This window comes from Bufo gargarizans, chromosome 3 (assembly GCF_014858855.1).
Source record: "Bufo gargarizans isolate SCDJY-AF-19 chromosome 3, ASM1485885v1, whole genome shotgun sequence".
Lineage (NCBI taxonomy): Eukaryota > Metazoa > Chordata > Amphibia > Anura > Bufonidae > Bufo > Bufo gargarizans.
The window spans coordinates 532,527,903-532,543,778 of NC_058082.1; the positions used below are offsets into that span (position 1 = coordinate 532,527,903).

Below are 15,876 nucleotides of genomic sequence, written 5' to 3' on the forward strand. Positions count from 1 at the left end.
ATTTAAAAGAACTTAACACATACCAATTTACAGTGGATATAAAAAGTCTACACATCCCTTAAAATGTCAGGTTTCTGTGCTGTAAAAAAAATTAGACAAAGATAAATCCTTTCAGAACTTTTTTACCTTTAATGTGACCTATAAACTGTACCACTCAATTGAAAAACAAACTGAAATATTTTAGGTGGAGGGAAGAAAACAAAAAATAAATAAAATAATGTGGTTGCATAAATGTGCACACCCTCATTCAAAGTCATGTTAAATAGGAGTCAGCATACACCTGCCATCATTTATAGTGCCTCTGATTAACCCCAAATAAAGTTCAGCTGCCCTAGTTGGTCTTTCCTGACGTTTTCTTAGTCGCATCGCACAGCAAAAGCCATGATCCACAGAGAGGTTCCAAGGCATCAGAGGGATCTCATTGTTAAAAGGTATCAGTTAGGAGAAGGGTACTAAAGAATTTCCAAGGCATTAGATAGACCATGGAACACAGTGAAGACAGTCATCATCAAGTGGAGAAAATATGGCACAACAGTGACATTACCAAGAACTGGACGTCCCTCCAAAATTGATGAAAAGACGAGAAGAAAACTGGTCTGGGAGGTTACCAAGAGGCCTACAGCAACATTAAAGGAGCTGCAGGAATATCTGACAAGTACTGGCTGTGTGGTACAAGTGACAACAATCTCCCGTATTCTTCATATGTCTGGGCTATGGGGTAGAATGGCAAGACGAAAGCCTTTTCTTACGAAGAAAAACATCCAAGCCAGGCTACATTTTGCAAAAACACATCTGAAGTCTCCCTAAAGCATGTGGGAAAAGGTGTTGTGGTCTGATGAAACCAAGGTTGAACTTTTTGGCCATAATTCCAAAAGATATGTTTGGCCCAAAAACAACACTGCACATCACCAAAAGAACACCATACCCACAGTGAAGCATGGTGGTGGCAGGTTCATGCTTTTGGGCTGTTTTTCTTCAGCTGGAACTGGGGCATTAGGGAATTATGAACAGTTCCAAATAACAGTCAATATTGGCACAAAACCTTGAGGCTTCTGCTAGAAAGCTGAACATGAAAAGGAACTTCATCTTTCAGCATGACAACAACCAAAAGCATACATCCAAATCAACAAAATAATGGCCTCACCAGAGCCCAGACCTGAAGCCGATTGAAAATCTGTGGGGTGATCTAAAGAGAGCTGTGCACAGGAGATGCCCTCGCAATCTGACAGATTTGGAGTGTTTTTGCAAACAAGAGTGGTCAAATCTTGCCAAGTCAAAATGTGCCATGCTGATAGACTCATACCCAAAAAGACCGAGTGCTGTAATAAAATCAAAAGGTGCTTCAACAAAATATTACTTTAAAGGTGTGCACACTTATGCAACCATATTAATTTTTTTAATATTTTTTCTTCCCTCTACCTAAAAGATTTCAGTTTGTTTTTCAATTGAATTGTACAGTTTATAGGTCACATTAAAAGGTGGAAAAAGTTCTGAAATGATTTATCTTTGTCTCATTTTTTTTACAGCACAGAAACCTGACATTTTGACAGGGGTGTGTAGACTTTTTATATCCACTGTACATACCCTTGTCATAAAACTGTATTTAGTAGATGGGTCAGTTGGTAAAGCTTAAAGCATTCCTAAACTTTAAGGTGACTTTTCAGAATAAGCAGTCATTTGTGAAGATTATGAATACCACTAATTTTTTGTGGGCAATCTTGACACAATTTTATGACTTTTTGATCACTTTTTATTCAATTCTTCACCATACTGGATTAATACGTTTAGATTTTAATAGTACAGACGTTTTGGGATGCAACAATGCTAATGATCTTTATTTTTTTATTGTTTATTTTAAAATCGGGAAAGAGGTGATTAACATTTTAAAACCTTTTTGTTTTTACGTTTTTTCCACACTTTTTTAAAGTCCCCATAGGGGACTTGAACATGCGATCGTCAGACCGCTTCTCCTATAGTCTATGGGAGATTTTCTATGTTCCTCCATAGGAACTATTGCTGTGGTAGCCTCTGCTCCTTCAGTGGGACCAAGGCTACCACAGAAAACAAATGCCTTCCCTGGTCACTGTGCTGGGGAGCTGTTTGGGCCCCGAGAGCGTAGCACTCCTCTCAGATGCTGTGGTCAGAATTGCCCATGAGGGGAGCATTATTACTGATCACTAGGCATTAGCTCCAGGTGTCTGCTGTGTGAATAACAATATTTAAAGGCCATACTGCTGATGTATTTAGTTGGATGGTGGTAGGGAAGTGGTTAATCTCTGTCAGTTTTCTCTGAGGGCTGCTATAAGGTCTCGCATACACAGCACACATAGAACAAGAGATCATACTCCTTTATCTTTCTATAAGACACCCTCAGAAGCAGCAGAAAGGAGGACATTATACAGCGGTACTGAGCAGTGTAGCTGTGAATCCAGAAATATATAGGAAATATAACAAAATACTTCAAACAGCAGTAAAGTCTCTTTCAGGCTGTGTGTCTCTTTGAAATGGCTCCGTCCTGTCTCCATAGATTTATAGGGGCAGCACCTGCATCTAAGTGAAGTTGATAATTTGCCTTATCTTGGTCAAAATGGATTTTGGAGAGTAAACAATCAGTGCAGGTTGAAAGAATTTTACCCTACATCAAATTGTTTCTATTAAGATATGTCAGCATTTACAAATGCATTAGAAGAAAACGACTTACCCAGACAACATTTCAAATATTAGAATACCTAGTGCCCACCAGTCCACTGCTCTCCCGTGACCTTTGCTCTGTATGACTTCAGGTGCCAGGTATTCTGGTGTACCACACAGCGTCCAAGTCCTGAAAAGAAAAGATTATAAGGATTCAGCCTTGTGCCGTTATTCATCATATTTAAGAAACAATTTACAAGATGACCACACACTATACTAAATGGTTAAGTCGTCAATAGCACAAAATACTATTGGCACCCAACTTTTTTAGATTGTCTAGGACAGACAGCAGGGTGCAGATCCTGCACATTTATAGGTTGCTGAAGCTGGTCCCATAAATTCTCGAATGGCGATAAATCATTTGACCGTGCAGGCCAAGGAAATGTTGCAATTTGGCAAAGACATACGTTGGAAACCCTTGCTGCGTGTGGTCCAGCGTTACCCTGCTGACGTGGCAACCCATGTGGACATGTTACTGAGCTGTTAGTGTCCCTCATATCACTAGTAGGGGTGACTGACTGTCCTATGCGATGGCTCCCCAGATCATCACACCACCAGTTGGGGCAGTGTGTCAATCCACAGCAAAGGCAGGATTGAAGCGTTCACCACGAGGCCTCAATACTCAAACCCAACTGTCGGATTACAAGCAGAACCTGCGTTCTACACTAAAGACGATTCAATTTAAAATAATAAATCGGCTATATCTCACTCCAGATCTCCTCTCCAAAATGGGAGATGGGAAAGAATATGGTTGCCTGAAATGCCTGCACCCTGCAGCCGGATATGTCCATATGCTTTGGAGCTGTCCGGCTCTAAAAACTTTCTGGCACAGTATACTTCAGGGTATGGGGTTATTAACGGAGAATAGTCTCCCTCCAACCATCGAGTTTGTTATTCTCGGGATAATTCCCCCGGAGTGCAAAATTAGAACACTGAAAAGTGTACAGAATTTCTGGTTGAAGGGATTCTTGGTGGCTAAGGTATTAATACTCAGGAAATGGATGATGGACAGGCCTCCTTCCCTATTGGAGTGGGAAAGACTTATGCACAGAGTGAAGGAATTTGAGGACATTAAACTTGCCTCATGCACCGGAGGGGGGAGAAACATTGGGCATAGCTGAAGGAGAATGGCTGGAGTGGAGCTGTTGACCGAATATGACAAAATTTAGGTGGAATTACAGGTGGAAATTCAAGGGAAACTCAGGTGGAAGTACACTCTATGTTCTACAGTGTCTGTGGGCATAGTAAGAATCAGATTGGAGGGGAGTTGGGAGTCGCCCAGCACACTCGCGACGGCCAAGGCCTGGCCTGGGGGGGTGGGAACGGCAGGGGAGGTGGTAGATTGGGTAGGATTTATTATTTTTTTATGGAAGGAGGGAGATGAGTAGACCGCCCGGGCCCCTATATAGATTGATACCGATTTACGGGGGAATGTGGTCAGCCAGAATTCCATTATTAATGTATACTAAGAAGATTATACATTTTGAGATGAATTTGAAGATGTATTGCGTCCCTCCTTTCTTTGTTATATTGAAGTGTATACAGTGTTGATTTTTGAGAAAATTAATAAAGAAAAAGTTTAATAAAAAAAAAAAAAAAGACGATTCAACAAAAGATTCAAGGCGTTGAATTGGCTTTGAAATTCCCCAGATCACAATGAGCATCTATGAGGGAGAGCCTATTCCTGCAGTTCATTTATACACATTAGGGCTAAGAACGTTCAGCATGTTTGCTGAGAAAATAAGAAACAGTTGCAGCTCAATAAATTAGAATATCATCGAAAAGTTAATTTAGTTCAGCAATTAAATTAAAAAAGTGAAACATATATTATAAAGATTCATTAGACAAAAGAGTGATCTAGTTCAAGTTTTTTTCTTTTAATGTTGATGCTTATGGCTTACAGCTAATGAAAGCCCAAAAGTCAGTATCTCAGAAAATATAAATATTATATAAGACCAAGTAAAACATTTTTTTTCATTCACAAATGTTGGCCTACTGAAAAGTATATACAGTGTATGCACTCAATACTTGGTTGGGGCTCATTTTGCATGAATTAATGTGGCACTGTTGAGGTGTTATAGAAGTCCAGGTTGCTTTGATAGTGGTCTTCAGCTTGTCTGCATTGTTGGGTCTGGTGTCTCATCTTCCTCCTGACAATATCCCACAGATTCTCTATAGGGTTTAGGTCAGGTGAGTTTGCTGGCCAATCAGGCACAGTGATACAGTGGTGCGCTCCTGGTGTAAAGTACAGATATGGTAAAATTCTTTGGAAATAAAAATTCTGTCTGGTTTTGGAAAATACATTTTCAAATACCCTACATGGACATTTTGAGTTGATACAAGAAGGTCTCAAAACAGAAAACAGCTACAAAAAGTGCATCTCTCACTCGCTTTCTATCTCGAGGACCCAGCACCTGTTTTTAGATGAAAGTTAATTGTGCATTTTATTTGCAAATCAAGATCCTAGAGTGGCGAGGCACATAATCCAAGTTGCTTGAGTTCCAGCGTGAAGTTTCGACAAATCAGTGATGATTTGGGGAGTCATGTCTTCTGCTGATGTTGGTCCACTGTGTTATATCAAGTCCAAAGTCAGAGCAGTCATCTACCAGGAAGATTTAGAGCACTTCATGCTCCCCTCTGCTGACAAGCTTTATAGAGATGCCGGTTTCATTTTCCAGCTGGACTTGGCACCTGCCCATACTGCCAAAAGTACCAATACCTGGTTTAATAAACATAGTATCATTGTGCTTGACTGGCCAGATCTAAACTTGCCTGACGTAAACCCTATAGAGAATCTATAGGGTATTGTCAAGAGGAAGATGAGAGACACCAGACCCAACAATGCAGACAAGCTGAAGGCCTCTATCTACCGTAGCATCCTGGGCTTCCACAACACCTCAGCAGTGCCACAGGGTGATTGCCTCCAGGCCACACCGCATTGAAGCAGTAAATGGAAAAGGAGCCCTGACCAAGTATTGAGTGCATATACTGTACATACTTCTCAGTAGGCCAACATTTCTGTATTAAAATCATTTTTTTAATTGGTATTGTATAAATATTCTAATTTTCTGTGATACTGAAGTTGGGGTTACATTAGCTATAAGCCATAACCATCAACATTAAAATAAATAAAGGCTTGAAATAGATCACTGTGTGTAATAAATCTTTATAATATATGAAATATTTTAGATTAGTGGCTGACCTCCTTTCTTTACTGTGGATAAGGTGCTCTGGCCTTGTGACTCACCGCGTCAACTAGATAAAGTCAGATTAATCATGGCTATGGGCAGGCAACACTACATTTGGAGAAAACCAGGGAGATCTTATTTGTACCATTCAAACTCTCATTCATTAGTTAATAGACAAATTAAAATATTCTAAAATACACAAAATATAAAAAATAAAATGATTTATATGAATTGTAATTCATTGCTGATACCATACAAATGCCCCCTGTCTATTGTGCGGCGACCCGCTTCGTTCTTTTCACTTCCTACACAGTGAATTCTCCATCTACTGCAAATAATCCAAACTCTGGCATTCACCATCTTTTCAGAGAAGTAAACACAAGCATATGGCATAGAAGATAAAGGTGAGCTAAAAACAACACACAATCCCAATGAGTATCTGGTATAGACTAATACTCCGATAGCGGTATAGTTCATAGAAACATAGAATGTGTTGGCAGATAAGAACCATTTGGCCCATCTAGTCTGCCCAATATACTGAATACTATGGATAGCCCCTGGTCCTATCTTATATGAAGGATGGCCTTATGCCTATCCCATGCATGCTTAAACTCCTTCACTGTATTTGCAGCTACCACTTCTGCAGGAAGGCTATTCCATGCATCCACTACTCTCTCAGTAAAGTTCACTGATATCAGTCCACAAATGTTCCGTATAGGATCTTGGAACAGCGAGTAAAGACCCCTCAGTGTTCTGACAGAGGACGTAAAGACCAGCGAGTAAAGACCCTTCAGTGTTCTGACAGAGGACGTAAAGACCAGCGAGTAAAGACCCCTCAGTGTTCTGACAGAGGACGTAAAGACCAGCGAGTAAAGACCCCTCAGTGTTCTGACAGAGGACGTAAAGACCAGCGAGTAAAGACCCCTCAGTGTTCTGACAGAGGACGTAAAGACCAGCGAGTAAAGACCCTTCAGTGTTCTGACAGAGGACGTAAAGACCAGCGAGTAAAGACCCCTCAGTGTTCGGACAGAGGACGTAAAGATCAGCGAGTAAAGACCCTTCAGTGTTCTGACATAGGACGTAAAGACCAGCGAGTTGCCCAATTGCGAACTGATATAAAGAACCTATTGGAGCTGTTTGCTGGCTTGTAGTCAGTGAATCGATACGGAACATTTGTGGACTGATATCAGTGAACTTTACTGAGAGAGTAGTGGATGCATGGAATAGCCTTCCTGCAGAAGTGGTAGCTGCAAATACAGTGAAGGAGTTTAAGCATGCATGGGATAGGCATAAGGCCATCCTTCATATAAGATAGGGCCAGGGGTTATCCATAGTACTTAGTATATTGGGCAGACTAGATGGGCCTAATGGTTCTTATCTGCCGACACATTCTATGTTTCTATGAACTGTACCGCTATCGGAGTATTAGTCTATACCAGATACTCATTGGGATTGTGTGTCGTTTTCAGCTCACTTTTATCTTCTATAGATGGTAAATGCCAGAGTTTGGATTATTTGCAGTAGATGGAGAACTCACTGTGTAGGAAGTGAAAAGAACGAAGCGGGTCGCCGCACAATAGACAGGGGGGGCATTTGTATGGTATCAGCAATGGATTACAATTCATATAAATCATTTTATTTTTTTATGTTATATTTTGTGTATTTTGGAATATTTTAATTTGTCTATTAACTAATAAAGGAGAATTTGAATGGTACAAATAAGATCTCCCTGGGTTTCTCCAAATGTAGTGTGCCCGTCCATAGCTATGATTAATCTGACTTTATAGTATCTGACTATCACTTTTTGAATTAAATTACTGAAATAAATTCACTTTTTGATGATATTCTAATTTCTTGAGATCCACGTGTATGGCTCAGAAGTGTGCAACTGCATGGTTTATGAGCAGGTACCCTTTAAAATGAAAACGCTACACGACTACGCAGAAGTACAGCCCTCTCCGGTCATATGTCAGGTGCACTGAAGTCAATGGATTCTTCGGTGACCGGAGCAGTGTTGTCAGTCTGCAATCAAACAGAATGACACAGCGGCTATAAACTAAGACATTTGTTAATATGTTTTATCTTCAAAAACTAGCCTTTTAACATTGAATACGATTTAAAAAGATTGGTTACGGAAAATCCACTGATTGTAGGAAACACTTTTGACCACTAGGTGGCGGTAGAAGATAATATTGCAATATGGCTTACATTACCAGGAATATTTTATTTCACACAAAAAAAAGGTATGTTCAGCAGATTTAAGCAATTGCTTAAAAACTGAAAACGACAGGATAGTTGCAAATTCTGAATAATTCTTAAACGCCACAATGAAGCTGGGCGGGTCCGCACCTTCACGCTTTTAGCTAGGGCAGGTGATCATCACCATTTTGAACAGATATGGCTATAAATGACATCTTCAGCAGAAGTAAATACGTCAGATACATGAAAGCTGATAGCACATTCTAAAATGTCATGCTGGGGTGACCCCAGTACTAATATATAGCGCTCTCTCTCTCTCTCTATATATATATATCTATCTGATGATCATCTATCCAGGGCTTTAACCCCTTAATGAGCAGCTGTAACCATTAGGAATGTGTGAATAAACTGACACATGGGGGTTACTATGCCTTTTGTCAAAGGGACATGACCCTACACAGTCTGGCATTGGCAGCACTGATTAGACACACCCCAACTGGTAACACCCCGTTGTCAATTTATTCATACATTTTGACTAGGAATATAAGAAAAAACATAGAACATTGAGTTCTAAGATGTTCTAGAATTGTCAACTCCTAGAGAATCCCTATTTTCCAGTGCAGGGGCTCCCATCCCTGCTGTCTCCAGTCCCTGGCATACCGGAAATGATGATGCCCTGTCGTGGTCATAATGAGCACCGCAGCCATTAGATGGCCTCAGCGTTGGCATTTCCCCAAGTGGCATATGACCGCTAAGCCTCTGGGGGCACATGACCGCTAAGCCTCTGCGGTCACATGTCCCTAAGGGGCACATGACCGCTAAGCCTCTGCGGTCACATGTCCCTAAGGGGCACATGACCGCTAAGCCTCTGCGGTCACATGTCCCTAAGGGGCACATGACCGCTAAGCCTCTGCGGTCACTTGTCCCTAAGGGGCACATGACCGCTAAGCCTCTGCGGTCACATGTCCCTAAGTGGCACATGACCGCTAAGCCTCTGCGGTCACATGTCCCTAAGTGGCACATGGCCGCTAAGCCTCTGCGGTCACATGTGCCTAAGGGGCACATGGCCGCTAAGCCTCTGCGGTCACATGTCCCTAAGGGGCACATGACCGCTAAGCCTCTGCGGTCACTTGTCCCTAAGGGGCACATGACCGCTAAGCCTCTGCGGTCACATGTCCCTAAGTGGCACATGACCGCTAAGCCTCTGCGGTCACATGTCCCTAAGTGGCACATGACCGCTAAGCCTCTGCGGTCACATGTCCCTAAGTGGCACATGACCGCTAAGCCTCTGCGGTCACATGTCCCTAAGTGGCACATGACCGCTAAGCCTCTGCGGTCACATGTCCCTAAGTGGCACATGACCGCTAAGCCTCTGTGGTCATGTCTCTGTTTTCAGTTACTATGTAAACTCATAAAAAGATTATAAACCGGCCAATAACCATAAAACAATCAGCACGGGCTGACTCATAACACAGTCATACCTTTCAGAGACCCTGGCCGTTCATGGAGCAGAATATCATAAAGATGTAGCAGGGTATCTTACTAATGTCATGATTGGGCTTCCTTCGCACACAAATTTGGTTTGCCTTTTTTTTTTTTTTCAGTTCTTTCACATTGCATGCTTTTTCAGGTGTCTATTGAGTTTTTTTTTTTTTTTTTTACAAATAACGTTCTACTAGTTTACTTTTTTGGGCTGTTTTCAGAGAGCCAAGTGTTTTTAAACTGGAAAGTATGTGACACTTCCTCCGTTGACTTCTTAGAATAAAAACCACTAGGAAATAAAATAGACATGAAAATGCAAAACAAAAAGTTTTTTTTAAAGCGGGGCAAAAATCAATGGATGTCTATGGCAGAAGGCAGGAAAAAATGGCATGGACTTAAAAAACGCACCACAAGAAAAAAACGGCACTAGAAAAAACGAGATTTTTGTGAAACTCACCTGTAAAATCTCTTTCTCGCGTGGTTCATTGGGGGACACAGGACCGTGGGTATAGCTTGCTGCTGCCACTAGGAGGCGACACTAGGCTGAAAAGTGATAACTCCTCCCCTGCAGGCTATACCCCCTCCAGCCTGGAGAGAGCATATCAGTTTGTGCCCAAGCCATAGGAGTAGGAAAAAAATAACCATACGGTAAACAACCAACAAATGACCAACGCCAGCCGGAGCAAACCAGAACTGGGGCCATACTGGCTCCACAACCGCCAACAATCACAGCAAACAGAAATTACTGGGTGGGAGCTGTGTCCCCCAATGAACCACGCGAGAAAGAGATTTTACAGGTGAGTTTCACAAAAATCTCGTTTTCTCGCTGGTATCATTGGGGGACACAGGACCGTGGGACGTCCTAAAGCAGTCCACGGGGAGGGAACAAATCACATGCCCATGGAGAAAGAAACGCCCTCGAGGATGCGTAACTCACTGCCGCCTACAAGAATTTGCTGCTTGGAACAGTACCCGCCGGCGCCTAGGAAGGCACCCGGTAAGACTTGATGAACGTGTGCCCGGAAGACCAAGATACCGCCTTCCACACTGGAAGCTACTGCATGGAGGAGATGGACCCGAGAAACGCCGACCGCTGGTCGGGTGGGCCAAGACTCAGCTGGGCGTTGCCTACCCGAGGGCGCATGCCCGAGCAACTGTTGAACGGATCTATCTGGAAAACATCCCTTGGAGGCAGTCAGCCTTGACAAGGACCCCAAGATAAGAATTGGTAGAAGTCCGTAGGGCTGTAAGCGCTAGACAAGGACAAGCAAGTTCAGAGGCCAAATCACGTGGCTGATGGAGAGCCCGGTCCATGTACTACGAGGGAGAAAGAAGAGAAACCCATGTCTGCAAGGCGTGGAAAGGCGACCACCTTCTGCGAAAAAAGAGGATCCTGGACGGAACACTGCCCTATGCCATACTCAAAGAAAAAAGTACGTACAAGAAGGCAAATCAATTCAGAGAAAGAAATAAAAATAAAAAATAGCGCCACCAAACAGCTGGCTCCTGGCCGCAGCTGTGGAAGCAGAACTAAAAAGGCCAAGTCCGTAGGATTCACCTCTGGCCCAGAGAACACCCCCTAGGGAGCGGAATATTGGTAGATTTCTAGTGAGAGAAACTGCCTGAGAATCACTAAGAAACAAACGCCTGAGCCAGGCGTGCCCCACTGCAGGCCAAAGTATCAATGCCCCACGGGAAAGGCAAAGTAAAGCCAACGAGAGCACCGCCAGTGATGGGAAGCCCCGTCAGTGACCATATTTCAACAAAGCGGCAACGCTGCCTGGAAGGGCAGATGAGTGGAACAAAGATGAGAGAAATACTCTTGTCGGGTGAAGTTCGACTACGACGTCCAACGCCTCCACCATACCCGAGGAACCCTGGGTCCGTGAAAAAATAGAGATGGGCTTCCAGAGCCGTACAACCCACGACTACTGGTCAGCTAGACAGGAGGATAAGGAGATCAGTCATCCACCACGAGGGGAGACCGGAAAGGAAACGTGTGATCCGTACCGGGGACGAAACCCCTACTAGCGGGGAACGTCGTAACAGACACCCGCTCTACCCGTCTTGGGAAGGCTCTCAGTCAACACCCGGAATGAGCAGTGAATGAACAACCACCATTGGCTTGAGGCGATATCACTGACATCTGAAGAGAGGTAGCACCAATGGCGTTACGGTATGACTACTAGAATCCAGGTCCCGCTTAGAACGGCAATCTAGTGTTGACGAGTGCCGTAGGGACTGATCTACTCAGTAGAACGCACTCAAAAGGTAGGTGCTGATCAGCCATGGTAACTACACCATCGCCATCTCCGAGCCGACGACAGAAGGACAATAGTCAACAATAATAATGAAGAGGACCGGCACTCATTGTAGTCTTCAACAAAAGATGATGTCTCTATTGGTCACATACAACACTGTGACGCGTTTCGGCTCACATCTAGAGCCTCTCTCAAACATATGGATATGGATTGGATGTGGCAGAAGGACAACAGTTGTCAGAGCCACGGACCCCCATTGGTAGTAAACCAGAAAGAGGCCAGAACTAAAGCCCATTCCCATGTGAGACTGGAGCTCCACAGCGTCCAGTGGTGATGCGATCCTCCGCCTGAAGGGAGGCCCTACAAGGGAAGCCCCAAGAGTAATGCTCACGCCATACTCCAGCCGAGGAGTAGGCCACACCGTAGAGGTCACTGAAACTCTTGTTAGAGGAATCCGTTGCCTGACGAAAGAACTGTGCAGAAGGAACCTCAGCATGTAGTGGTGACTCAAACACCCCTTGTGCGGAAGGGGCTACCGCATGCTCCGCCAGAGTGGACATGAGGGGAAGGCCTGAGGACATTCAGTAGAAGTGCTGGTATCAAGCTGGCCCAGCCAGTAGAGCTAACCTTAAACCCTCCACCAGACAAGGGCGCTGAATAGGAGCAACTGCCGAATTAGTACCAGGGCAGAACCCCTACCTGAGGGGGGCCGTCTCGCTACAGCGATTAGGAGCATCTAGCCCTAGCATGAAGACTACCCTGCGAAGGAGAAGCCGTTGTAGTAGCCACTGCAGATTGCCAGCATAACGCCCTCACCCAGACAAGGATGAGTGGTGGACGAAGCACCCGGAGTCGGTGGAATATTCGGCTTGCTGGATCTTGACCACAGTACTCTGTGCAGTGTGATTGACATGAAACGGTGGAGGCTCATAGGGATAGGGAGTCTCTAGGACACACAAGGCTGGTGACCCCCTTAGAGCACAAAGGCCACAATCTTGTGTCCAATAAGTGCATGAAGAAAAAGGGATACAATATGAGAGTATCCATAGTATCCAGTGGCAGAATCCATATGCCACTAGATGGAGAATATCAGGCACCAGCGGTACCGACTGTTGCCACAGACCACCTGTGAAAGAAACCAAGGCATCTAGAGTCGTGGCGTAGCTGAAATACAGCATGCAAAGAGGCATAGTGATTCCCCCGTAACTGGATCGTTTGTAGAGCGTAATGCCCTAGGAAGTATGTGATGGCAAATGGGAGACCAACGGAAGCGCAAACCCCCGGTTAGGGAAGGGGGTAGCGAGATAGTCAGAACCGCGATCTACGGAAGTGTAATTACCCACTCAATGGAGGGGGAAAAATCTACGTCAAACACTGCGCCCAGTGGCAGTGCCAACGCTTTACCTATGATCGGGAGTAACATATCCAGTAAGTACAGTAACCCGAGGTAGTGCAAATACAACACCCATCGAAGGGGGTAACGCACCTAGCAGGAACTTGCAAATGACGAGTTCTGTACTCTGTGGGAAGTGCCATCATCCTACCCCAGTAAGGGGGTAATGCGTACGTAAACACTGCGACAGCAGTGAGAATGCCATAATGCCACCTATACAAAAGGTTAATGTACGCTGACTATACTGAGCTCAGTGGAACTTCAATTCCGCCACTCACAGAACGAGGGGCACCTATGGCTGGCATTGAGGCTAATGCTAGTGAGGTCAGTCCACCTCAGGAAGGAGGTAATACCCAAATTAAGCACTGTATCTAGTAGAAGAGTAAATGGTGCCTAAGGAAGGGGTTAACGCTACACCAGAACCGGTTAGCACGGACGTAATCTAGGAAAAATAATCCGGATTCATGTCGGAGTCCGAATAACTGTCCTGCTTCGGCCCACACGTGCGCAGTTCCACCTCTCAGCCTCTAGCCCATGGCTGTTGCAGGCTGTGGCGGTGTTGATATAAGAACCAAACTACCCCGGAGGTGGAATGGAACTAAAGGTCTGCTCACCGATTGCGCAGACGGTGCTCTATTAACCAAACGACCCAGGAGGGTGGATTGGGAACTTCCAGAGGTCCTCCGCTGAGTTGCGCAGGAGGAGAAACTCAAACAGACGCCCCCGGAGGGTGGATGGGAAGTTTCAGTTGTCCTCAACTGGATTTTTGCGCAGTTGTAGCACCATTAACCCACCGGCCTCAGAGGGCGGATTGGGATCCTCCAAATGTACCCCACTGGATTTATGCAGTTGGAGCATGATCAACCAAACGGCCCGGAGGGCGGATTGGGGACCCTTCGGATGTACTCCACTGGATTTACGTAGTTGGAGCATTATCAACCAAACGGCCCAGAGGGCGGAATGGGAATCCCTCAGATGTACTCCACTGGATTTGCGCAGTTGGAGCATAATCAACCAAACGACCTCAGAGGGCGGATTGGGATCCTCCAGATGTACCCCACTGGATGTATGCAGTTGGAGCATTATCAACCAAACGGCCCGGAGGGCGGAATGGGAATCCCTTCAGATGTACTCCACTGGATTTGCGCAGTTGGAGCGTAATCAACCAAACTGCCTCAGAGGGCGGATTGGGATCCTCCAGATGTACTCCACTGGATTTATGCAGTTGGAGCATTATCAACCAAACGGCCCGGAGGACGGATTGGGGACCCTTCGGATGTACTCCACTGGATTTTGCGCAGTTGGAGCATAATCAACCAAACGGCCTCGGAGGGCGGATTGGGATCCCTCAGATGCACTCCACTGGATTTTGCGCAGTTGGAGCATAATCAACCAAACGGCCTCGGAGGGCGGATTGGGATCCCTCAGATGCACTCCATTGGATTTTGTGTGCTGAGGAAGGCAGGATCTGTATGCGCATAATAATTTTTTTTTTTTTTTTTTTTTTTTTTTTTTTTTTTGGTGAGGACCTAGCCTGATATGGAGAGGAGGTCAGGGAGGGCTGTATACTGCAATATTAAGGCACATTGCGCCTGCAGACAGAAAACTAGAGTAAACAGGGGCCTGAAATGAGGGAGGAAGGTCCGGCCTAGAAGGCCGCAAAGCCGGGGACTAAATTATCACGCCGGCCGACCGAACTCACCGCTAGTCAGCACAGAGCGTACCTGGAGCGATGTCCGGAATGCGGTCGCCTGTGTCCACTGACCGCGGAAGCCCATCGGAGGAGTAAATAGCGTGGCCGGAGGGAAAAGAAAGAAATAGAAAAGGTAGGCCCGAATAAAGCCGGGGCCTAGATTTTGCGGCGTCCGGCCGAGTAGGGGAACCTTCCTGCCTGCTCTCCTGGGACGGCTTAGCGGGCTCCTGAAAAGGAGCCGCCGAGAAGATGCGTCGCTTGGCCGGCCGGGAAGTCACCCGGTCGGTCGGAGAGCGGGGTGACCGGAATAGGGCGCAGAAGGCGCCTGTTTTAGATCGGGAAGGGGTGAAAATAAGATGCCGTCGCCGCGGAATGGGATTAACCCTTTCTACTGAGGAGAGCTGGGCGACGGGTGGAGGATTCGTTACCCCCTCCAGAAGGTGGCCATGTGAGGGGGACAGGGAGGGACAGTAAAACTCACCTGTCTTCATCTGTGGTCTTCACCCTTAATCTTGTACCAGCAGGGCCACCCCACGACCGCTGGCACCAGGCATCAGGGGTCCAGGTAGAGAAGGGCTGGAGAGTAGGTGGCCCTCTTGCTGGCGGGAAGCAGGGGAGCGAGGCTGCCCTGGTCCGCTTTGTCTTCTTGGGGGGAGGCAGGGCGGTGGAGCAGGCAACACCGGCCAGCCTCCCAGGGAGACAGAGACGCATGCGAATCTGTGCCCCTTAACCTAATAAAATAAAATAAAAACAAAATTGTAAAAGAGCCACCCTGCTAAGCAGGGAGGTCTGCCTCCTACGACACTAAGCTAAAAACTGATATGCTCTCTCCAGGCTGGAGGGGGTATAGCCTGCAGGGGAGGAGTTATCACTTTTCAGCCTAGTGTCGCCTCCTAGTGGCAGCAGCAAGCTATACCCACGGTCCTGTGTCCCCCAATGATACCAGCGAGAAATATATGTGTGTACCGA

At 45.5% G+C, this 15,876-nt stretch overlaps 1 protein-coding gene across 1 annotated transcript in view; it reads right to left on the reverse strand.

The window, feature by feature from the left end:
* Positions 1–15,876, reverse strand: part of PRKX (protein kinase X-linked) — a 125,966-nt gene that overhangs the window by 20,493 nt on the left and 89,597 nt on the right. The window contains exon 4 of the mRNA XM_044284049.1: positions 2,702–2,821. Coding sequence (XP_044139984.1) covers positions 2,702–2,821 — 120 coding nt within the window. The remainder of the gene's footprint in view (positions 1–2,701; positions 2,822–15,876) is intronic.